Source organism: Pteropus medius, unplaced genomic scaffold (assembly GCF_902729225.1).
Source record: "Pteropus medius unplaced genomic scaffold, Ma_sr-lr_union100, whole genome shotgun sequence".
Taxonomy (NCBI): domain Eukaryota; kingdom Metazoa; phylum Chordata; class Mammalia; order Chiroptera; family Pteropodidae; genus Pteropus; species Pteropus medius.
Window position 1 is genome coordinate 6,005,722 of NW_024349796.1, and position 26,508 is coordinate 6,032,229.

At 32.4% G+C, this 26,508-nt stretch overlaps 1 protein-coding gene across 1 annotated transcript in view; it reads left to right on the forward strand.

Annotated features, from left to right (window-relative positions):
* The window catches only part of LIN9 (lin-9 DREAM MuvB core complex component), a 43,361-nt gene extending 16,997 nt beyond the window's left edge, over nt 1-26,364 (forward strand). The window contains exons 7-15 of the mRNA XM_039883288.1: nt 3,975-4,132; nt 7,291-7,424; nt 8,789-8,908; nt 9,184-9,285; nt 11,835-11,915; nt 23,207-23,332; nt 24,514-24,693; nt 24,848-24,945; nt 25,406-26,364. Coding sequence (XP_039739222.1) covers nt 3,975-4,132; nt 7,291-7,424; nt 8,789-8,908; nt 9,184-9,285; nt 11,835-11,915; nt 23,207-23,332; nt 24,514-24,693; nt 24,848-24,945; nt 25,406-25,511 — 1,105 coding nt within the window. The 3' untranslated portion in view covers nt 25,512-26,364. The remainder of the gene's footprint in view (nt 1-3,974; nt 4,133-7,290; nt 7,425-8,788; nt 8,909-9,183; nt 9,286-11,834; nt 11,916-23,206; nt 23,333-24,513; nt 24,694-24,847; nt 24,946-25,405) is intronic.
* Nucleotides 26,365-26,508: the final 144 nt, after the last annotated feature.

Below are 26,508 nucleotides of genomic sequence, written 5' to 3' on the forward strand. Positions count from 1 at the left end.
GTTTTGGGGTTTTTTTTGATATAACGTGTTTAAGCTAATTGAGCTGCACTATTTCTGATTATTGTCCATCAGAATGAGATATTAGCCACTATTTATTTTAGTAATGTGTTATAATTCTGTAGTTTGTTTAAGAGTATCATTATTATATTTCTATTTTTAATTTATCCTCAATTAGCTTACCATAACATTGCTTAATCTTATAGTCTTTTACTTCATCAAGGCTAGTTAACAGTTAAAAATCTTTATTTTCAATGAAAGTTTGTAGTTTTTCTTTTCTCTGAGGAAGTCCAGGTATAATACAAATTATTGATAACAATAAACTTTTAAAATATCCTTTAAAAAAAAGAGAGATAAAATACCAGGAGGGAACTTAACAGGAAATGTGTAGGATACAGATGAGGAAATGTAAAGACATACATGATCTTGGATAAGACTCAAAATCCTAAATTAATCTATAAATTAAAATCAATCTTAATAAAAATATTAGTAGGCCTTTTTTTAAAACTAGATAAACCAATTCTAAAATTCACGTTTGAAAGATGAGAAATCAAGCAAGAAAATCCAGGAAAATTCTAAAGAAGCAAAGTAGTAAAGAGAGACTACATTGATCAGATATTAAAATGGATTATAAAGTGATCATAATAAAAACAGTATGGTCGTGGTGCATGAATAAGATGAATAAAAAAGGAGAGAAAGTCCAGATAGAATCACTAAGTTTTATGGGAATTTAGTACATGATAACAGTGGTTGCATCTGTGGTTGCATAGGGGAGAATGGGGTTAAATTATTTGTTTAATGGATATTGAGATTACTGTTTAGCAATCTAGAGAAACAAGTTGATTTCAAACCTCACACCTTATACCAGTAAAAATTTGAAAAGGTTCAGAGATTTAAATATTTTTAAAATGAAACAGTAAAACTACTAAAGGAATCTACATGAGAGTTTCGCTTAATCTTGAATTGGAAAAGGTCTAACGAGCCCTAAAGCTGGGAACCAAAAAAGAAAATATGAGTAAATTCAATTTCATTAAAAATAAGAACATTAAGCAAAAAACAAACTCATAGACACAGACAATAGTGTGGTGGTTACCAGGGGGGAAGAAGGGTAGGAGGAGGATGAAGAGGGTAATAGGGACCAAATACGTGGTGACAGATTAGACTTTGGGTGGTGAGCATGTACGCAATGCAATATACAGATGACAGAATGGTACACTTGAAACTTATATAATGTATTAACCAATGTCCCCAATAAATGTAATAAAAAATAATAATATTCAAAACACTGGGGGAAAAAAACATTTTGCATTGCCTCCCCCCCAAAAAAACCATAAACAAAGTTGAAAGGTAGTTGAAATATTCATAACTTTTATCACAAAGAGCTAATTCTCTAATGTGTAAAGAACGCCTATGAATCGTCAAGAAAAAGACAAAATAACCCATAATAGAAATGATTATAAAGAGACAGTTTGTAGGAAATAAGAAATGGCTCATCTAAATATATGAAGAGTTCAATCTTACCCATAATGAGAAATGCAAAATCAAAATGTGCTGAGATACATTTTTTAATGTATCTCAACTTAAGTTGGCAGTGGTTTGGTGAAATGGTCACTCTTGCTAGTGAGAATTTAAATTTGTATAATTTCTATGGAGGATGATTTGGTAATATCTATCAAATTTACAAATTTCAATACACTTTGACCTAGTACTTCTACCAGTTTATATCACAGAAATACTTGTACATAGGTGAAATGATAGGTACAAAGTTATTTAGTAGGAAAAGATTGGCAACAACTTAATGTCCATTAATAGAAGAATGATTAAAATATGGCACCTGAGATATCTAAAATTTTTTAAGACTGAGCATATTAAGCATTGGTGAGAATATGGGGTAACAGGAACTCTTATACACTGCTAATGGGAATATAAAATGGTGCAACCACTTTTGAAAACTGTTTGGCAGGTTTTTTTTTTTTAGGGCTTAATTTTTGTAGAACAGTTTTAAGTTCACAAAAAAATTGAGAGGAAGGTACAGGATTTCTCATATATTCCCCTGCCTCCACACATACATAGCCTGCCCAGTTATCAACATCCACCATCACAGTGGTGTACAGTTATGACAATTGATGAATCTATATCAACATATAATCCCTCAAAGTCCATATTTTACATTAGGCTTCACTCCTGGTGTTGTACATTCTCTGGGTTTTGACTAATGTATAATGACATATGTCCACTATTATAATATCATACAGATATTGTTACTGCCCTAAAAATCCTCTGTGCTCCACCTATTTATCCCTCCCTCCTCTACCCAATCCTGGCAACTGCTGGTCTTATTATCTCTATAGTTTTGCATTTTCAGAATGTCATATATTGAAATCATATGTAGCCTTTTCAGATTGGCTTCTTTCACTTAGTAATATATATTTCAGGTTATTCCATGTTTTTTCATGGCTTGATAGCACATTCTTTTTGTCACTGAGTAATATTTCATTATCTGGATGTACCATGGTTTATCCATTCACTCTTTGAAGGACATCTCAGTTGCTTCCAAGTTTCGGCAATGATGAATAAAAGTGCTATAAACATCCATGTGCAGATTTTAGTGTGGACATAAGTCTTCAACTCATCTGGGTAAATACCAAGGAGTATTCTTAATAGATCATATAGTAAGAGTATGTTTAGTTTTGTAAGAAACCACCAAACTGTCTTCCAAAGTGGCTGTACCATTTTGCATTCCCACCAGCAGTGAATGAGAGTTCCTATTGCTCCACATCCTTGCCAGCATTTGGTGTTGTCAGTGTTTCAGATTTTGGCTGTTATGTGTGTAGTGGTGTGTTGTTTCATCTGTATTTCCCTAATGACATATGACGTAGAGAATCTTTTCATATGCTTATTTGCCAGATGTATACCTTCTTTGGTGATACTAGGCTTCTTTGATTTTTAAAAGGTTAAACACACTGACCGTATGACCCAACCATTCCACTCCTAGGTATTGATTTCAAAGAAATTAGAGCATGTGATACAAAAACATATACACAAATGTTCATGTCAACTTTGTTGTACTTGTACTAGCCCCAAAATGGAAACAACCCAAACATCCACTAGCAGATGAATAGATAATCAAATTGAGACCTAGCTATAGAATAGAATACTATTCTCCAATAAAAAGAATTGAACCACTGATATTTACAATACGAATGAATCTTAGAATAACTATGTGAATGAGAGAAGTCCAACAAAAGAGTACATACTAGATGATTTCATTTATATAAAATTTTAGAAGATAGAAATGATAATGACAGAAAGCAACAGTGATTGCTAGGCAAATGAGGGTATAAAAGTGGAAGGAATGCAAAGTAGGAAAGGCACAAGGAAACTTTTGGGGGTAATTGATGTCTTTATATGTCCATTATCTTGAGTATAGTGATGGGTTTATGGATATATATTTTGTGGCATGAAACCTATGTTTAAATATCTTCAGTTCATCATAGAATTTGAAAATATAAGTAAGATAGACCCTAAAAAGAAGAGTAAATTCAGTATTTATACTTACAGGTAGGAAGAATGATTAAACGTTTACACAGTGGCACGTCTCATCTTTTTCATTCCTATAGTAGTATGCTCACTGGGTGACAGGAAAAATGTCATATTCTTCTGAATAGAATATTACAATTGCACTTTGTCCTTATATGAAGACTTGAGATCCAGATGCAGTTTTGTCAAAGGATGGTGAACAAATCTTTCTGCTTTATAGGAAGGAACAATCTAGACTTGCTTACATATCTTTGAGTCTTGCAAGGCCTTGTTTTTAAAAATATGTAAGGGCAACTTGGAAAGGAAACGATTTCTAAGAACTCATTTTTAAACACAGTATTCAAAAGAATGAGATGAAGAGCAAACAATGAGATAGATGGTCTGACTTGAAGTTTTTGTGTAGGCTAGTTATATATGATTTTCGTAATTTATTCTAGATGTTCTTCTGCATTTTTTGAGGAAGAGAGGTCAGCATTAAAACAGAAACGGCAGAAAATAAGGCTCCTACAACAAAGGAAAGTGGCGGATCTTACGCAATTCAAAGATCTCCCAGATGAGATTCCTTTGCCCCTGGTTATTGGAACCAAAGTTACAGGTAAGTGAAGATAAGCTTGTTAATATTTTGACTTGTAATTTTACACCAGGATAACCTCTCTTAGAGATATGGCTTTTAAATTTAGAAAGCTTAAACTATAGCAATATATTATAGAGGGTTACTGTTTCTTCATCTACGAAGTCTGTTTTTTAAAGTAATTGGAAAAAAGGTATACTAGATCAAAGCCATGCCTAATACAAACGGCCACAAGATGAAATTTTAAATTCACTGGAATGAGTATAGCTATATATTATTTAAATTTAAAATTTTTTAAATTATTCTTTTGCTTCCATATCATTTATTTTCTTTTTCTAACCACTCTCATTCGAATAGTCCGCAAATACCATTGTTCTTGTGATCTTTGAGTCTAGAAATAGTCCATTTCTAATGACTCAGTAAAACTAAATTATTCACTAGATAGTTTGCTTAAAATTTTGTAAGGGTATAAATTTTGTCAATTTATAAATGTGATTCTATGTATTCACTTCAGTTATAACATGGAGGGAAAGTACCACCAAAACCTCAAGTTTAGGTTAATCTTCAATAATTTGATAAATTAAAATTACAACTTATATATTACAGCTGAGTAAGTGGGTTAGTAATTGTACTGAAAGGGTTTGAGAAATGGTTGGATAAATCAGGGCGTTTTTCTGGAGGAAGGGAGCTTGAGATTTTGCGTTTTACCAGACTCTCTTAGGTATTCCCTACCCATTCACGTAGTTTCTCAGTTAGCCAGGGATTTATGGAGAGCTTGCTTATTTCAGCCCTTTCGAGGATGTCTACTTTCCAGAATCTCCCTGTTAAATTTCTGCTGTTCAGCCGCTCACGTCAGCCAGGACTACACGTTGGGCTTACAAAGCTTTGGGTTTTTCTTGCTCTTTTTTGATCGATTTCACCACTTTTAACTGGCAAAGTCACAGGTTTTTACCCCACTGGTCCACATCTAGCCTTCCCCCTTTGGCAACAACGCTGCTGGTTTTCATGACCAGCCATCCACTAGGAAAACCATTCTCACCAACCAAGCTGGTGGTGATGGTGGGGGTGTGAACAGCCTTATGCTTAACAGGCCACTGACGTCCCCTGTCCTTACCTGATGTTCTAGCAGTTTTTCAACACTACACATTTCTTAAATGTTTTATGCCTTTGGACCATTTCTATTCCCCCAAAATGGTTGTCTTTGACAGTCTTGTACGGGCTTATACTTGTCTTTTGCAGAGAAGAATCACAGATCCTTTCACACTGCCATAACTAGAAGTCCTTTTCTATATTTATATTTTATTCAACTTTATTTATTACCTATATCTTCTATATACTGGTTTACTTTTAATTGATCTGTCAAGAACTGAAAATATTTTAGTCTTCTACAATTATGTATTTTTAACCAATTGATTTTTTAAAAGTTTTGCATTGAATAGTTGTGTTCTATTAAAATGATACTGTGTATTGTACTTTTTTCATCCATATAAAATGTGTCACTTTGCCTAGTTTAATGCCTTAAATGTTATTGTTCTTATATTTTTCACTCATGTGGGATGTTTGCTTGGATCTTCCTGATGTTATTTCAGACTGGATTTAAATAATAGTGACATAAGAATTCATTTGCATGAAGGGCCCTCAGACTGCCCCAGATTTGCTGATTCACTAGAATGATTCAGAGAAAAAAGGAATGTAGGGCACAAGTTCTACTTAAGAAGACTTGTTTAATTCCTCCAGCAACAAATTGCAATATCACTTGTGAAGTGTTGTCTATCAAAGTAACTCATTAGATACTCAGTACCCAAGGTTTTATTGGGGTGGTCACGCAGGCACCGTTACATAGCACATACTGGAATTCCAGGCTCCTTGAAAGAAGCAGGTGTACAACATAAATGACATTTTTTTCACATACAACCTTGGCACAGAAAACCACTTTTATTAGTATTGGAACAGTGGGAACACTCTGAATTCAAGTTTCCAGATGCCAACCCTAAGGCAGGCCTTTCTAAGGATAGCAGTCTCAGGCCTGGTATATTCATTCTTCATGGCATCCCTGTCTTTTATTTCCTTTTTTAAAAAATTAAACTTATGGGGTCACATTGGTTAATAAAATTGTATAGGGTTCAAGTATACAATTCTGTAAGTCACCACCTGTGTATTTCATTGTGTGTTCACCACTCAAGGTCAAGTCTCCTTCCGTCACCATATCGTTGACTCCCTTTACCCTTTTCTAATTCCCCTCACCCCCCTCTCCCACCATACTGTTATTTGTGTCTATGAGTTTTTGTTTGTCTTATTTGTTCATTTGTTGCTTTCAGTTTTAAATCTCACACATAAGTGAAATTATATGGTTCTTAACTTTTTCCATCTGACGTTTTTCTTAGCATGATATTCTAAAGATCCATCTGTGTTGTGGCAAATGGCAGTATCTCATCTTATCTTATGGCTGAGCAATATTCCATTATATATATATGTACTACATCTTCTTTATCCAGTCATCTGTCAAAGGACATTTTGGTTGTTTCCATGTCTTGGTCACCGTGAATAATGCTGCAATGAACATAGGAATACATATAGCTTTATAAAAAAGTTTTCAAATTTTTGGGGTATAGATACCCAAAAGAGGGACTGCTGGGTCGTATGGTAGCTATGTTCTTAATTTTTTGAGGAAACTTCATACTGTTTTCCATAGCAGCTGTACCAGTTTACATTCCTACCAGCAATGTATGAGGGTTTCTTTTTCCCCACATCCTCTCCAACATATGTTATTACTTGTCTTGTTGATAATAGCCATTCTAACTGGTATGAGGTAGTATCTCATTGTTTGTTTTTTTTTTTTCAGTTGAATTGTACCTTTGTTTCACTTATGAGTATAAAGGCCAAAGTTCTTTTGACTTTTTTTTTTTTTTTTTTTAAGGTTTAAAACAGTGATTTAAAAATATTTTCCTTTTAATTTGGTAGATACATGATTTCATTCATGTATTAAAATAGGGTTCGTCATTTATAGTTTTTTGTTTCAGATTTTTTTTCTCTAAACCGAAATAGTGTGTACTTTTTTTGAAACTATAATAGACAATAATACTATACTTTTCTACATTTTAAATTACATGCTTGAGCAATTTTATATTTGACAATTCTTTGTATCTTCCAACATCATAATGCCTTATTGGTTCTTTTCTCAGCACGGTTGCGTGGTGTTCACGATGGTCTGTTCACTGGACAAATAGATGCTGTGGACACTCTCAATGCTACTTATAGAGTAACTTTTGATAGGACAGGGCTTGGAACCCATACCATCCCTGACTACGAAGTTCTTGTAAGTATTTCATAATATATTTGTATATTATGCCTACTAAATATGTTATGTAGAACATTTTTAGAGATTGTTCTTCATGATAGAATCAATGGGTCACAGAGAAAGAGATCCTTAAGGGTTTCAGGTCCTACCTACTGGCCCCCTGGAGCACAACTGTACTTAAGTCTTCCACATTTTTCAGAAACTAGCATTTCTGTATTGTACCTTACCCACACAGCACCTCTGTGTGACAGAACTGATCACTCCTGACAGTATAATCTTGGAGAATAAGCTATACAAGACTTTTATTCCAGCTGTTTTGTTGAAGTACGCTCTTCTTGCAAAATAATTTTAAAAGTGTGAAGTAACACTTTTCACTTTAAAATTTGTTCTCTGATTTTATCCTCAGAATTATGCAGGGTAGATGTTAATTATACTCACTTTTCGTATGATGAAACTGAAACATAAATAATTATAAATTAAGTGATTTATTCAAGGCTCTAGAGCTGGTTTCTTACCAGGCTGAGACTAGAACGCAGCTCTTTTGAATTTCTAATACAATCCATTAAGCCGCTGGACCATTATTTCATGATCATGCTTGATTTAGCAATGTCATGGAAATTATATACTTTTCTAATAAGTTAATATAATCTTAAGAACAAATATAACTCTGCAATCTAATGAAGTTTTTAAAAAGTGAATAATGAGCTCTTTATAACAAAATTATTTGCCTCTAAGCATTATGGAAATTAAATTGTTCACTTTTGGCCTCTCTTTTTTTCATTTCTTTGTTATAAACTTGATTTTAAAGGTTTATGAACTTAAAATTAAAGATCAAAATTTCTTTATCTCCTTAGTACAAAAATAGAAGAAGATTCTTCCTTTTCTAATATGTACTTTTTAAAAACTAAAATTCTCTGTTTATCGTAAGGGTTTCCCTATCAAACAAGGAAAATTCCCCTTTCAAAAAAAGAAAATTGCTTTTCTGTTTCATCAATGTAATTTCCTTTATGAGATCACGCAAATATTCCTCTCCGGCCAGATAAGAGTTGACTTTAATTATAGTAAGTAATCTTCAGGTAGTCTTTAACACAACCAAGGGTGGCCACAGAATAATGTTAATCTTTGATTCTCTGTTTTGATCCTTTGGTCCTTTTTTTTTTTAGTTCTTCTGTTTTGTGGGTTCGACCTTTTGGTAGCAAAGTAGTATTTTCATACTCTGACTTAAGTTCTAGCCCTTTGATCTTTGTAAGATAATATATTCTATGATACATCATGGCATATGAGCTAGTGTATATCTCACGCTGAAATATAATGTTTATAAGGCTAAACATTATTGGTAGAGCTCTACAAGTTTTGTGGACTTTTCTCTTTTTTTTCCAAAGAGTAATGAGCCTCATGAGACAATGCCAATTGCTGCCTTTGGACAAAAACAGCGGCCTTCTCGATTTTTTATGACTCCACCACGGTTACATTATACTCCTCCTCTCCAGTCACCAATTACGGTAATATTTTTAAAATGTCATCAGTAATTTAAATGATTGTTATAGATGTGAACTGTGTTCTTATGAAATACACATCTATTACAGCAACTTCAGAAGGTGCCCACATGATTTTGAGTTGTCAGATTTTAAATAGGTAAATAGTTGCTTCAACTCCTGGAAATATTTTCCTTTTTGTAGGATTTTTAATATAATATTAATTATAATACAATTTGCTTTTTATCTAAATGTAAGATACTCCCTTTGAATAGTTAAATAATTTCCTTTTATTCCCATAGGATAATGATCCTTTATTAGGACAGTCACCTTGGAGAAATAAAATTTCTGGCTCTGACACTGAAACATTAGGTGGTTTTCCAGTAGAATTCCTTATCCAAGTGGTAAGAACTTCTCTGAATATCTTGGCTGTTTGTTAAAAAACTCAATGTCTTTTGTGTTATTAAAGTTGAAACTTTTTCTAGGACCACATATTTTAAAAATATTTAATTATTTTATTGATTTTAAGAATGCTGTTATTTCCAGCAAAGCTTGACGATAAAAGTTATATCAGTCAAAAAAGACTTAAAGGTCTTTTTTGTTGGGTTTTTCTTGAGTTTGGTTCTTATTAAGTTTGAATCATAGTCAAACAACATTTGATTTGTTTCTTTTCCTTTTTTGAAAAGAAAAACTACTTTGGCTTGGGAAAGAGTATAAATTTAAAAGTTTATATATTATTTCATGTAGCATAATCCATTAAAACATTCAGTGTTACCTTTTGCAGTTGATGTTATTTCAAAGAAAAGTCTTGTCATCTGTGTACATGTATATAGCATTGTGTATTCCTTAATCAAGTTATTACATTTCCTTGCAGTATAGAATTTTATTATGCCTTTTGGCTTCCAAAGGTAGATAAGATATTTTTATATGAAAAGTTGAAACTATGAAAAGAACCAAGGCTTATACTTTTCACAAATAGGACACTTGATTTTTAAAGAAATGCTTTCTTTAAATAGTGAAAGTAAAAACAAAGCTAACATGTCATATTTGTGTGTGCGTGTGTGTGTGTGCGCGTGCGTGTGTGTGAGTGAGACAGAGAGACAGAGAGACAGAGAGAGAAAAGAAAGGAAGGAGGGAGGGAGAGATCCACTGGCAGAGGGAGCCAGAAGCTGTGTACGTACTGCACTGCTTTGAAGTATTGATATTTTTATTGATTTTTAGATGTTTGATATCAGTGCTTAATTTTAACTTCAAAATGTGTAAAGCCTAGTTAAAGACCTACTTGCATTACTATTTTAAGGTGAGAGGTGAAAATAGAAATCCTTTTATGTATTTGTCTTTTGTAATATGTAAGGTTTTATGAAACAGGTTTGTTCTTGTTCATATTAAGCTTTGAAGTAAATAGATATGTAGATGGATATGTTTTTATCTTTTTCCTAATATTTTTTCTTATTAAAAATACACAATATTAAATTTTGCAAGTTTCATAATTCATAGTTTATGGTGAATTTTCTTTTTGAGGGAACTTTCTATTCTTGGGGTTAGGGATTTTGAGGAATCTAAAAGGATAGATCCACTTTCTTGGGACTCCGTTTTAAAAAGAATTAAACGGAAACAATGATTTTCTATCAAAAACAAGCAACACAAAACTGAAACAGAAACAAAAGAGAGAACTGCTGCCTTTATCTCATCTTTTACTGCTTCCAACACTAAAAAAAATCATACAAATTTCTGTAAAAACTCAGCAACTTAGAGGAAAAGGGAGAGCAATCCAGAGCTCTAGGCCTACTGAGCACCAGATAAAAGTCTGTGTGAACAAGTACGTAACATATCTCACCAGGCCTGTACCAACTTAGGTCATTTTTTTAGAATTTTTTATATCAAGAATTTAAAGCATATAAGCACACAATTGTGTAATGCACATCTATGTACCCATCGTCTGGCCATAATAGTATCAACAACTCCTAGCCAGTCCTGTTTCATCTTTACTCCCACCTACTTTCTCCCTTTTGTGTTATTTGGATGCAGATACCAGACATCATATCATTTACCTGTAAATATTTTATCATGTATCTCTAAGAGATAAGGGCTCTTTAAAAAAATAAAAAATAAAAATAACTAGAATACCATTATTACACCTAAAAAATTAATTTAAATGTCTTAATATTATCAAATATCTAATCAATATTTAAATTTTTTCCGTTGTCTCTGAAATGCTGAATGTTCTTTTTCCCCAAATAACTTACTTGTTGAAGAAACTGGGTTATTTGTCCATAGAGTCTCCCACAATCTGTGTCCCGATAGGAGACTCGTACTGTGTTATCTTTTTTTTATATGTTAGCTGCCACTGATTATCAGCGCCTAAATCCATTTCATTCACTAGGATTGTAAAAAGATGTTATTCTCATTCTATCATTCCTTCTTCATTTATTAGCTGAAATAATTTTATAAAGAAAAATTTCCCCTAATCTGTTACTTGCTTACCTAATGGTATGGTTTGTATGGGAAAGGCAAGATAAATGCTTGATGTTTTGCTTTCCAGTTTGTAAAATAATGAGTTTGGTCACTAGCATTCTCTAACAATGGTTAATTTTTTTAAGATAGCGGTATGAACTCATGGATTTTAACATATTTGTGCTTTAGTCCATTGTAGTTAGTATTCTTTTTTTTTTTTCTTTGTAGTTAATATTCTTATTGGTCCACAAATTGTCCCAGTGAAAGCTTGTTCAGGTTGGCTCCTTAGTCCTTTTGACATGTCCTGGTTGCAGTGGACTTTAAATAATATTTTCATATCAGCTAATCAGATTTATAAAATAAAAAGCCTGTGCTATGTTTATATTGAAACACTAAAATCTGCTGCTAAAATATCTTAGTGAAAAATCGGAAATCTGATGTCTAACTGATTTACTTAAATGCCTCTATTTGTTCTAAAACATCTCTTTTCTTCCTGTAGACTAAACTATCAAAAATTCTCATGATTAAAAAGGAACATATCAAGAAATTAAGGGAAATGAATACAGAAGCAGAAAAATTGGTAAGGATTCTTTTTTCTTTGCTTGTCTAATTATAAAATAGTGGGGACTTCTATATCTAAGGATTTTTAAATATTTTATGGAAGAAAACCTTGAGATTTTTAACTCTTCTTTTGCTATTACTATCTCTGGTTACACTGAATGCATGCTAAGTAAATAAGCAATGCAGTACAGTTTATATTACCCCAGACCTCATTGTGCCATTGACTGTACAGTTGAATAGGATTAATGGGTATATTAGGTTCTTTGACAGTTTGCATGAGTGTAGAATCTCTAGCATTGGTGCCTCTAACTAAGGAAGCTATATTAACAGAGGTTATTAGAAGTTATTCAGAATAAATAAATCAGGAAATATGTAAGTTGGCATCTTCAGGTTATCTTGACAGAGTTCATATCCTATTTTATTAGTCTAATGAGTCCAAAAATATGAGACTCAATTTTATTCATAGGAGAGAATTATCAGTTTTTTTAAAAATGTAAAAAATACTTAAAGTTTTTGAACTGTATCAAAAGTCATAACTTGCTTATAGATTTATAGGATGACAAATAGATTTCATCTCAAGTACCATCTCCAATTCACTGGAAATGGCTGCATGAAAATAAGGGAGAGCCCAGTGACTGGATTCAAGGGGGCAAAGTGCTATAGCTAATTACCAGTCTGTTATACGTATAGGAAGAGGGAGTTGTGGCATTAGTCATCTCTGGTATGGTATTAAGGGGTAGGTGTGGGTAAACAGCTGGACAAGTAGATACCTAACTGAATGAGGAACAATCCTCTTTCAGGGTTAGAGTTTGTTTTTTTTTAATCTGAACATGACAATTATCTAATTCGAACCCATCATTTTATGGAATTGGAAACTGAAGACCAAAAATATCAAGGGATCTCAGTCTAAGATTATACTGCTATTTAGTGATACAGATACGAGAACAGGCTTTGTGGCTCTGGTTTAACTCATTTAGAAACAATATGAAATTAGTATTATCAGATGCACAGGCATCAAGTATTGAAAAACTTAGCCATGACTATTGCCATTACATATCCTAAACATTAAAATATATGCATTTGCTTCTTTCCTACTGGACTTTAATTCTTATCTTGGTTTCCATTAGTTTTACTTCTCACCTTTATTCTATGCCTTTTCAATGTTCCCCCACTATATTTCCTTTGATTATTTCATCATCTCTTTCATATTTATTTCACTTTCATATCACTAGTCGCTAGGATATTTCCCTGTGGCTAGGATCCATACCTTAAACTAGTGGGCTTGCCTTAGCTTGGTCAGTGTTACCTACTTTTAAATAGAGACGTATTTTGATGTTGGCTTGGCTTCTTGACATTTGAGAGCTTTGTAGAAGTCTAGTTGGTTTGATATATTTTATTATTTGTTTTGTTTTATTTATGATAAAAATAATTCCCATTATAAAAATTCAAATATTATAAAACTTTAATGAGGAAAACAATTCTTTATAAACCCTCCCTAATAGAGAAATATTATTTAATTTAGCATATACTATAAGTATGTTTATATATTTGGCATATGGATTCTTCCTGTATGCATATACTATCATATGTGGTTTTGAAAATTATTTTCTAACAAAAATGGAATTATGTTATTATATATTGACTTATCTCAGTCTTTTAAAGTTTCGGTATTGTACCATCAATTAAATAATCTATTAATAGGTATTTGGGTCATTTCCATTATTTTACTAAAATAGTGCTGTAGAAAATATCCTTGTCCATATAGTTTTGTGTATTTATATCTATTTGTAAGATAATTGTTAGAAAGTAGAATGACTAGGTCAAAGTATATGAACACTTTAAAGATTTAATGAAATTTCTAGTTTAAATTGGTAGACTAAACATGTTTTCTTCCTATTCCTTACAATTCCACACAAAAAAAAGTACAAAAGAAATAAATAGAATAGACAGTAGACTACTTATTAACAATGTATGAAAGATTTAAAATTTTTTTCTGACATGTTGTTGCATGAAACAAAAACCATGGCTAAACGCTACATGTTAAAACCCTGAAGAGGCTCGAGTCGCAGAGTTGCAAATATGATGGAGTGCAGAAGTGAGATGCAGTGTTTAAAAAGGAATCGATTCAGTGTCTGTTACATTTCCTTCATTCCAGTGACAAAACTTAAATACGATATCTACCCAAGTTAAAAGGAGAAAATGAAACAGATACTCCTCTAAAGAATTTGAACATACCATTTGGGAAAAAGTAAGGCTTCTTCTGCTTTTGGTAATGGTAGACTAGGTAATTTGGATTAATTTTTCTAATCCAAATAGTTGAGAACTATTTCTTCTGGAATAAAATATAAAAGTAACCTGCTTGAAGTCACTGGAGTATTAACAAGGCATTAAAGAATTATAGGGATAGATCTAAAAATAAGTAAACTCAGAAAGGGGAACCTGACATTTTGTGTTTCTTTTATGCTCGGGGCTTTGGCAAATTTCAGAAAAGGTGGCATAGAAGTGGATGGAGTAGCATTCTTGAAAGGTTTACAAGGGTGAAGAGGACAAAAATTAGAGCCCAGAGACCCAACAAGGGTTGGGGTAAACTGCCAAACCTTTCTTGCTATGGATTGGAACCCCAGAAAGCAACATCGGCCTAGCTTCAAATCATCCCATCTCTTGAAACGGAATTAAGATGATTATGGAAATGTAGAGCCTTAAGCAGCCCACCAGAAGTAAATATAAGTCCTCTTAGAGGCATATAACATCATACTGGGCCTCAAATTGTTTCTATATTTTTAATATACAGTGTCTGAGACTCAATTTTAATTCCCAGATATAATAGGAGACAAGATCACCCTAACAAAAACAAAAGAAAGTAGACAAATGGCAGACTCCAGATAATGGAATTTTTAGGCATAGATTTTAAGTGCTTAATTTGTTTAAAGAGATTAGAAAAACTTGAGAATTTTAAAAAGAGAATTGGAAACAACAAAAAGGACCAAATGAAAACTAGAAATAAACTATAGCAATCAAAATTAAGAACTCAGTTGGTAGATACAACCACAGCAGATTATGAACAGCTAAAGAAAGAGCTAGTAAATAAAAATAGATCAAAAGAAAATGGAGAGAAAAATGAATGTAAGATACAGAAGAGAGGATAAGATAAATAGGGATATAGTGAGCAGTCTAATATGTCTAATGGAATAACAGAAGGAGAAGAGAAAGACAATGGGACAGGACGATGTTGAGAGAGAATGACTGAGAACATTCTAAAACTGTCCAAAAAAAAAAACCGGCCATAGAGTCACAGATTCAAGAAGCCTCGTGAATCCCAGTGGGATAAAAGGTAATGACTCCTAGGCACATCAGAGTAAAAATGCTGAAAACTAAACACAAAGTGAAAAATGTTTAGAACTACCCAGAGCTAAGTGGAGATAAGGGAGTTCTTTCCAAAGAGCAACAGTTTGACAGCCGGCCTCTCCACAAAAGCCATGAAGGACGGAAGAGAATGGAATGACGTCTTCGTAGGGCTGAAACTAAAATTACTACTAACTTAGATCTCTATTCCCAGGAAAAATTCCTTCATGGTGAAGTTAATACAAGGACATTTGTAGACAGATTTATAGAATTTGTTACCAAAATACCTATACTAAAGGAAATAATAAAGTTTTGTTCAAGCAGAAGAAAAAACTTGAAGTTTTTTTTCAAGAAACTTGGTTTCAGAAATGAATGAGGAAAACAAAAAGAGTAAACACATGGATTATAAAATATAAAATAATATAAACTATAAAATAATACCTGTGGTATTTAAAATAAAAAGACTTAAAACTACAACCCAACAATTGCCTATTGGTCAGGGTACGGGGTGTGTATATACATGTAGACTTTGATAAATCAAGGGTATACATTTTAAACTCTAAGGTACCTATTTAAATAATAATAAAAGACGAATAACAAGCAAATTGGGGATGTGAGTGGAAGATTGAAACAGTGAAAATCGTTCAGTCATTCCAAAAGAAGACAAGAAAAGAAAGAAAAAAAAATGACGCCAAACAAGTGAGACAAATAGGGAATTAGTAAGATGGTAGATTTAAATGTAAATATATCAGTAATAAATAAAAGTGGACTAAATTTTTTGAGTTAAAAAAAGCAAAGATTGCCAAACTGGCTGAAAAATAAAACCCAACTCTGTGATGTATACAAGAGACACATTTAATATAAAAGGACCCTGAAAGGATAAAGTTTTAAATGTATGAAAAAATAGAGTTTTAAAATAACAACAGAAGGTCTTATAGCTATATTAATACCTGATGGTAAAGTTTAGGGCAACAAATATGACAGGATATAAAACTGTGTTTCCTAATGATGAAAGGTTTAATTCACCAGATAGTATTGAATATAAAGAGGTGTGCTTCCTGATGATCAAAGGTTTAATTTCAAAATTTATAATTTGAAATTTATATGTTCCTAATAACTCAGCCTCCAGATATATAAAGCAAAAATTGGCAAAACTCAACGAAAAAAGACAAACTTACTATTGTAGTGGGACAATTTTGATAGCCCTCTTAGTATTTTATAAAAACAGTCAAAAAATCAATTAGTATATAGATTTGTAAAACAACAGTTAACAAACTTGATTTCATTGGCATGTGCACAATATTATACTTGACAACTGCAGTATACTTCTCATTTCAAGCCCACGTAGAATATTTACAAAAATTAATTATATGTTGGCCCTGAATCATATTTCAGCAAATTTCAAGATGATTAGAGTTCTCCAGAATGTTCTCTGATCACAGTGCAAATAAGCTTAGAAGTTAATAATAAAAGTAGAAAAACTCTCATGCTTGAAAAATTTTTAATGTAGTGCTAATAAACTGTTGGTCAAAGAATAAATTATAAAGGAGACTGAAAATGGCTTGAATGGTGTTGAAAATTATATACATCAAAACTTTGGGATGCAACCGTGCCTATTTTGAAATAAAAGAATATGTTCAAATTGAAGAAAGACTGAAAAATCAGCAAGTTATCCATCCCAAGAAGTTAGAGTAAGAAAAGATATTAATAGAAAAGAAATCTGAAATAGGGATGATTAACAAAGTTAGAATTGGTGCATATGGAATTTACAAAGAATATAGAACATTGGTCTGGTAAAGTCTCCTGGAATTTTGGAAAACTTAATTGTTTATCTCTACCCAGCAAAAGCAAACTAAAGCCAAAGAATGTAGTCAAAATATGAAATTCTGTTCAAACTTTCAATTTGTAAAGTGAAGGGGGAAAATTATGTTAAAATAGTTCAGTTATGATACAACAAGGACAAATTTCTCAGTCCTACACCAGAGAAGTTTCTGTTAAGTTCATTCAGAGTTAAAACTTTGAGCTACCATTTCTTGGCCAATTATATAGTACATTAAAGTCCATGAAAGTTTGTCTAAGATTATTAATTTCAGTATGCTTTTTCTATTTTGGATTATTAAAATAATTTAAAAATACACATACAGCATTCACAAAGAAATTAATAGTGCACATGCAATTTATTAAAATAGATTTGAATTGCCTCAGCAATATATAAAAGATAACTGAACTAATAGTCTCAGTCTCTCATAATTGCTTTCCACCTTGAAAATTTGTCTTGTTCTACACGGACATTAATAATTTAAGAGTAAGAAAGGGGATTTATCTCAGAGTTCTTTTACCCATTTTTAAAATAGTATGTTAGTGGTTCTGGGAAACTCTATGCTCCTTCCCTCTCTCATATCCACCACTGTGAAAGTTTATTTTCTTGCCCTGAATTTACTATCAAAATCGTCCTTACCATGTTTGTTAGTCCTCTTTTATTTTGGGGATTATGGCTCTCTGCAGAAATATGCTCACCAGTTAACCAGTCTTCAAAATAGAAGTCATATCATGTGTCACAACCAACATGTATGTGGCAGCTAAAGCACACTAGTTGATTCTAGAATTGATAGAAAACCACGCTTAATTATAGTAACATTTTTTAAAGGACAGGTTTTTTTTTTATAACAGCTTTATTGAGATGTTATCCACATACCATACAATTCCCCCATCTACAGTAATTGGACAGTTCAGTGGCTTTTAGTTTACAGTTCAGTTCACAGGTTGTGCAGCCATCGTGACAATCAATTTTAGAGCATTTTCATCGTTCTCTAAAGAAATCCCGTACCTTTAAGCAGCCACTCCTCATTTCCTCTCCAATACCACCCGCCTCACCTAGGCAGCCACTAATCTAATTTCTGTCTGCCTAGATATTTAATGAAAATAGAATCATACAATACGTGATCCTAGAAAATCTAAAGGAATCTGCAGACAAATTATTAGAATTAATAAGTGAGTTTAGCAAAGTTGCTGGATTTAATGTCAGTTTTTTACAGAAAGCAGTTGTTTCTATATGAGCAAATAGGCAGTTAGAAAAGGAAATTTCAAAAAATACTATTTAAAATTACATATCTTAATATAAATATGTTATATTAAACTTGTATATAGAAAATTAATGTTGACAGAAATTAAAGAAGACCTAAATAAAAAGAGAAATATATCCATGATTTCAGATACAATATTTTTAATACTTAAGGGTAAGAACTTTGTAAATGGATAAATAGAATATAAAAAGCAATATTCATAAAGGAAAAGATTAATAAATTGAACTACATTAAAATTAAGAACCTCTGTTCATTAAAAATACAACTATAGGAAAATAAAATACAAACCACAGAATGGAAGGAAATATTTGCAGCACATAGAACTGACAAAAAGCTTACATCCAGAATATGTAAAAAACTGTCATCAATAGGAAAAAGATCTGCAGCCTAATAGAAAACAGGAAAAAAATTGAACAGATTTTTTAAAAAGTATATTCAAATGTGCAAAAAAGATTTTTTGAAAAAGATATCCAACCTAATTAGTAATCAGAGAAATGCAGATTAATACTACAGTGTAATACCACTCACATCCTCTGAAGTGACTAATATTCAGACTTACAGTGTCAAAGATTGGCAAAGATGTGAAGTAGCCGGAACTTTCTTATGCCATCACTTTGGGAAACTTGCTCTATCGACTAAAACTAAGTACGTGTACCTAAGTACAAGTTGTCATAGCAGCACTATTCATATTGGCCAAAAACTAGAAGCAACCTAAATGCCCAATAATAAATAGAACAGTAGAATGGGTGAATATATCATATTTCTGCAAAAGAATACTATACAGCAATGAATGAATTAACTACAGATATATACAACAGAGTGATGAATCTCACAAACTTAATGTTAACTGAAAGAAGCCAGAAATAAATATATACTGTATGATTGCATTTTATATAAAGTTCAAAAACTATAATGTTTGATGTCAGGGTAATGGTTACTTTGAAGAGAGAAGAGAAATAATTGTAAAATGACATATGGAGAGCTTCTGGAGTGCTAGCAATGCTCTATTGTTTGATCTGGCTAGATTTATTCCATTATTATTTTCTCCAACTTTGTTAAGCTATAATTGATGTACAGTAAACTGTACCTATTTGAAATGTACAGTTTGGTCAGATATATGTATACATGCGTATATACATATACACCGGTGAAACCACGGCAAACTAGATTACAAATATTTCTATTTTCTACCCTCCCCCCCAGATTTCCCCAAGCCCTTTGTAGTTTATTCCTCCCTCTACCCTAGGCTCCAGGCAACCACTGATCTGCTTTCTGTCATAGTTGCATTTTTTAGAATTTATACAAAAGAAAGTATATAGTAAATGCTCTTTTATGCCTGGTTTCTTTCATTCAGTAGAACAATTTTGATTCATCCACTTGGTTATGTGCTTCAAAATTTACACAACATTGTTTCTTTTTTGTTTTATTCTGTCATAATGAGAATATATTCATGTAATAAATATTTTTCAATTTATTTTAAAAGATCCTTGTCCCTTAAGCCATTTTTTGTTCTATGGTATAAATCCCCTTACAATTCTGCATCCTCTGCTCTGGATTAAAATGTAGAGCCCAGATTGGATATAATGTTCCAGGTTAGGTCAGACTCTAATACTTAATCCAGTGGAACTGTTATTATACAGTAGCTGGGCACTGTGTACTTGCAGTTTAGATTGACATTAGCCCTATTACAGTAATGACTTATATAACTTTATGGCCAGCTAAAACCCACACAACCCTTACACCTGAACTGCTAAATCTGGCATTTTCCATCTTATCCCCTAAAAGCAAGTCTTCATATAGAACGTTTGTCTTCAGCATCACTTTAGAAGCCACACAAGAAAATCATTAGTTATTATACCTTGTTTTTCACTAAAAGTTGTATTAGGTATAAGTTATTTCATACGATTCAACTAATAACTGACTTCATGCCTCATCTTATTCATGCAGACCTAACTCAACATCTTATTTTTGCAGTTTTTAAAAATTATATGTATAAAACCTGAATGTATTACAAAAAATTACTGTTCTTATCGAATTTGATGTGTATTTTTCCTTCTATTTTTGTACATATGAGTACCTATAGAATGTATACTATTGGATTTTTTAGGGTAGTGGCACATTTTTTAAATAAATGTTATACTAAGTAACATTCTGCTTTCCATTTCACAGCATCAGTGAATGTAGATCATCCTTTCCAATCTTAGATATTACAAGATTATTAAATTGTTAGCAATCATGGTTAAAAAATCGTTCATTGACTTCTTTTACATTTCTAAGGCTTCTAGTGGAAGATGTTATAGTACAGAAAATTTTAATTGTAATGTGCTCAAATATACCAATATTTTCCCTTTTCTAATATTTTTGTATTTTGTTAAAAATAGCTTTTCTACCCCTTGTTCATAAACATATTCTTCTGTTTTTTCTTGTAATACTTTTATAGTTGTTTTTTGTTTAGATCTTCAGTCTATCCTAAAATTACTTTTATGAATGTGAGCAAGATCTAACTTTATTTTTTCCTAAATAGTTAATAATTCCAATTTATTAATAGTTCATCTTTTCTCACTGATTTGAAAGGGCAACTTTATTATAGTCTAAATTCTCATTATGTACACACACACACACACACACACACACACACACACACACTGTGCCAGGTACATGGGAATTTAACGTATATTAGAGACTGCCTGCTATCCTGTTCCATTGATATATTTGTCTCCCATGCCAGTACCACACAGTTTAGTCTGACATCTACCAATACAAGTTCCCTGTTTGTCCTCCCCTTTCAAAACTGGTTTGCTTATTTCTCTATTATACTTCATAGTATGAATATTTAAAAACATAAGGGAAAATATTTGTCATCCTTGAGGATATTCGGATGTGCTGAAGACTTTGAGAACAGTTTAAAAAAAGAGGGCTCCAAAAGTATTTTGAGAGGTTGGGAGATAAAGCCAGATGATAATTTTGAAGGGGATGATATCCATTTTGTTTTAAGGTGGTTTTTTTAATAGTTCATTAGTCACTTTATTTTATTATCTAAGGTATTAGCCATCTCCCAACTTTGTACATTTTGATGTGTGTATATAAAGTTCTTGTATGTTTTTATTTAAATAACTCATAAAAATATTGAACACAAAAGTTGAGGATCAAGGTTTTTGACACCTCTCCTCAGTTCTGTGCAAGATGATACAGAGCCTTTAATATTTGATTTTGATTGACTAGTCCTGAGTCTGCCAAATTATACCCTTGGTCTCAAGAAAAGACTTGATCAGGTGCTTAAATTCAACACTATGTCCTCAGTAATCCCCAGTCCAACCCAACAGGGAAATGAAGTTAAATTCACTATGTCCTATTTATCCTTGCATTCTTATACAATACTAATCTTTTGGATAGTGCAGTGGGCTTAACTCCACAGAAACTGAGGCTTAGGAGGAGAAAACAATTCAGGAAGCACCAGTGGTAAACTAAGAGTAGGATGCCCTGGTTATGATTCCAGGCTTGTATAAAACTTATCCCTTGCTTACTCTCCCTATGAAATTCTCTCCTCGCCTCCTCTTTCATTGCATCAGATCCGTAGTAGCAGAGGAATTCTTAGCCATGCAGTCTGGCTTCACATCCTGCATGCTTACCACTTACTGGCTGTGGTAGGTGGGCCTCCGAGTTCTCATATGTAAAATGCAAATAATAATTATAGTTCCCTTCTCATGGGGTTATTGCAAGGATTCAGTGAGACCCCATTAAACACTGAGAATAGTGCCTGGCACCGTAGATGTAGTCAAAACATGTTAGCCATCTTCATCATCATCATTATTAAGTCATTAGCACATTACATTTAACTTTCTTTGGCCTCAGTTTTCTCATTCGTAAAATGACGAGGTTGCATTAGATGATTTCTAAGGTTTCTGTTAGCTCAAACAATTATAATCTGTGTTTTGGTGCTCAGGTAAGTAGTTTATCCCTACAGTCTAGGTATACTTTCCTTCCTTAACTATACTTCCTAGAAGAAGCAGTTGGACCTCCCCAGTACATGATGATCTGCTTTCTCAGAAATCCTGTGGAAAAAGAAATGTGGTTAACTTTGGCTTGACTGGAGAAGTCTCATTGCAGCATTTGTAGCTGGAATGGAATGTAAAGTGTAATTTATTGGAGGTATAGTGAAGAGAGGAAAGGAATTGGAATCAAAGTGCATTTACACTTATTGATAGGAAACAAATATGGAATGATGGCAATGATGGTAACAGTTCATGTTTATGGAGCATTTTCTTTGTGGGAGGCAGTATGCTAGCATGTATTATTTCATTTAATCTTTGCCGTAATCTCATTAGGTATTTATTCTTATCCCCATTTTACAGATGAGAAAACTAAAGCACAGATTAAGGAACTTGCTTAAGGTCAAACAGCTAGTAGGTGATAGAGTTGGCATTTGAACATATACAATCTGATTCTAGCACCCATGCTCTTAACCATTACACTATATTGAATCCACTCCAGATGGAGAATCAATTGAGTTTAAATAACTAGAACACTTCAAATGAGTACATAAAATTCTTTACTGACTTTGTATTTTGAAAAATGACAAATTTATGAAAAAATCGAAAGACTAATATAAGGAACAGGTATATAGAATCAACAATTTACTTCATTTATTTTCTCCCTGTAAGATATCCTTTTTTAAAAAAATAAATGGCAGACATCATGATGCTCCTAAGAACAAAGACAATCCCCTAAATAACAATACATAGTACTATTATCGCACATGGGAAGTGTAACACTGAACATAGACAATTTCATAACCTTTAGTTTAGATAAATCAAATCTCCTGTTAATTGAAATTGCACTGCTCAAGAAAACCCTTATCAAAATCTGATTTTTTTTTTCTGCTCAGAAATCATATTCCATGCCCATTGGCATTGAATTTCAGAGGAGTTATGCAACAATTGTTCTAGAGCTTGAACAGCTGAACAAGGACCTCAACAAAGTTTTGCACAAAGTTCAACAGTACTGCTATGAGGTAGGTAATTTGCATGAATTTCTCTTGAGAGGCTATGCCCTCTACTCTTTTATTTGAAGCTTAATACTGTTACCTTTACATTTTAGAAAATCCAAACTAAGCCATTATCTTTTTAAGGAAAGAAAAAAAAAATATGACACCAAACAGGTGGGACAAATAGCAGAGAAGTGGTAAGGTGATAGATTGAAATGTAAATATATCAAGAGAAAAACAACAGTTGGCAACCGTCTTGGTAATAATTGGTAAAGGCAAGAATCATCAGTAGATGCCAAAACTGGTGTGTAAAAAAGTTTGATGATGAACAGAATCTTTACATAGCCTCAAAATATCTCTTCAGGAATACTTATTAATTACAAGGGGAGAAATCCATTACTGTGAGAAAATCTGACAGACACTTAACTACCTTAACCAAGCGATCAAAGATAATGTCACCAGTAATGCCTCCTAATCATGATACACTGAGAATAACTCAGCTTCACTTTTGTGATATTCCTGCCGAAACTGCATAATCTCAGGCTGATTTTGAGGAAACAGACACAATCCCATTGATGGATGTGATATGAAATAATTGGCTGGTACTCTTCAAAAATAGCAAGGTCATGAAAGACTGTAGAACTGTTCTAGAATAAAGGACTCTAAAGAGACAGGACAACCAAAATGTATTCAGGGGGAAAATAGCTACATGTAAGACATTATTGAGTCAGTTGATGAAATTTGAATATAGACTTAGAAAAAGATACTATATCAATGTTAAATTTCCTAATTGTAATAATTGCACTATTATGTAAGAGAATATCTTATACTTAAGAAATACAAACTGGAGTATTTAGGGATAAAGAGAATAAGGGAAAAGAATTGTATACATAGACAAACAGAAAGAGATCAAATGTTAAATGGAATAAGCTATAAACAGTGAATCTGGATGACAGGTTATTTGGAGTTTTTTGTTCTGTTGTTTTTTTTTTTCCCCAGAAGTTTGAAATTACATCAAAATTAAAAGTTAACAAAAATATAAAACAATAAAAAAACTTATAGGAGAAAAAAACTAAGGTAGAGTGAGTATCATTTTTGTTATAAATGCTAGTTTTGTAAAAATCCAAATCTGAAAACAGGGCACAAACACAAAGGAATGATCATGGCCCTGTGAATGTACATCTTACGTTTCAATCATCTGTATTCAGCTTGCTCCAGACCAGGGGCTCCAACCTGCAGATCAGCCAACAGATATGAGACGGAGGTGTGAGGAAGAAGCACAGGAAATTGTTCGGCATGCAAATTCCTCAACAGGACAGCCCTGTGTTGAAAACGAAAATCTGACAGACTTAATCTCCAGGCTTACAGCTATTTTATTACAAATTAAGGTAAATTTCAGAGAAAATACTTTCTTGATTTTGACATCTAAACAACCTATGCTAATTTGTGGCTAAAAATTTATAACCCATAGATTATGTCAGATATTTTTTGTCTCTATTTGAACTATAATTCAATTAAATTTTGAAATATTTCTTCCTTTAGTGTCTAGCAGAAGGAGGAGACCTGAATTCCTTTGAATTCAAATCACTTACAGATTCATTAAATGATATCAAGAGTACAATAGATGCTTCTAATATCAGGTAATTCATTAGATATACCCTAATTATTTTTATATTAAATTCATAGTGATTTCCAGTACAAGTTTTAAGAGTTATGCACATTTGTGAAGTATTTATATAATTTGTATTCTTTAAATAAATTATAAAAGCTTTTTCAGTTATATCCTGTCTATTGATAAAATAGGAACTTCACATGTATTTTTTATATAAAGGAATCAGAAGACGTAGAAGTAGAGCTTAGAAACAGAGTTTCTCCAATCAGAGAGAGGTTCATCTAGTCCTCCGTGGCTCCTTGCTGCTTTTGAGCATACTTTTCAGTTACAACTGCCGTGGAATTAGGGTTAATGTAAAGGGCAGATTTATTCCTTCCCTAGGGTCATTATCTTAGCTATTTCCTAACTAAAATTCACCTCTTCCTTTTTTAGAAATTGTTTTTAATTTTGTGAAATAAAGCGGTTAACTGTGTTTCTTTTTTCTTTAGTTGCTTTCAGAATAATGTAGAAATCCATGTTGCACATATTCAGAGCGGCCTGAGCCAGATGGGAAACTTACATGCCTTTGCAGCAAATAACACCAACAGAGACTGAGTACATTTAATTATTCCAACTGCATAGGACATTGTGTTTGAGAAGTTCTTTTCCTTTATATAGGCTTCCAACACCAAATAACCTAACTCCTGGAAAACAAGGGAAATTTAAATCTCCAAATAAGGCATTTTAATATACTGTACTGCTTCTTAAACCAGCATTGCTAACCAGCATTATATTTATTTTTCTTTTATTATTCAGCTGCAGTAGCATTGCTTGTGTTACATATGATTATTAGCAAGTATTTTTAAACTGAAAATGTCTGAACATAATATAATTTCATGGAAGAATATGTTGACCATTTTTTTTTAATGTGCATGAATTCAACCCAACACATGCAGACAAATGCAGTGAAGAACATGAAGAAACATGGTCTTTTTGTACATATGAGAGGCAATGTGGAAATTCCGTCTAGAAAATGACAACTCTGGTTCATTTAGTTGATCATCATCTCAGTCTTCAAAAGATAACATCATGAGATATGGGAAGTCCTATTTTGAAGGAAGGCACTGGAATATAGATGGGAAATATGAACTTTACAAGTATATATACTATATACTTGAAATGTGACATGGATCTGTAGATCATTTTATAATAAATATTTTAATTTATCATAATTTATAAAAGAAACCTTTGTTTTATCTGTTGAAAGGAAATTAAGGAGCAGGAAAAAACATTACTTGCAAAATGCTAAATTTCAGCAAGTGGATTTGGCATGTCTTTTCCCTTCAATTCAGGGCAAAAAGTGCTATTGTTATGAGATTTATTTAAAAAAAAAACTAATAACACACTATTTTCATATTTTTTTGTTTATTTGCACAACTTTTGAACCAGGTTGCTGGTTAAAATCCAACAGTACACAATTTATAAAGTAAAAAGATTTTATATAAGGAAAACAAGTAAAATAACCAGTGCTGTGAAATGCAGAAAAAAGGTTTGTATTTGGTTGTGGTTTTGTTTTTAGGGTTTTTGTTTTTTTTTAAGTTTTTTTGTTTGT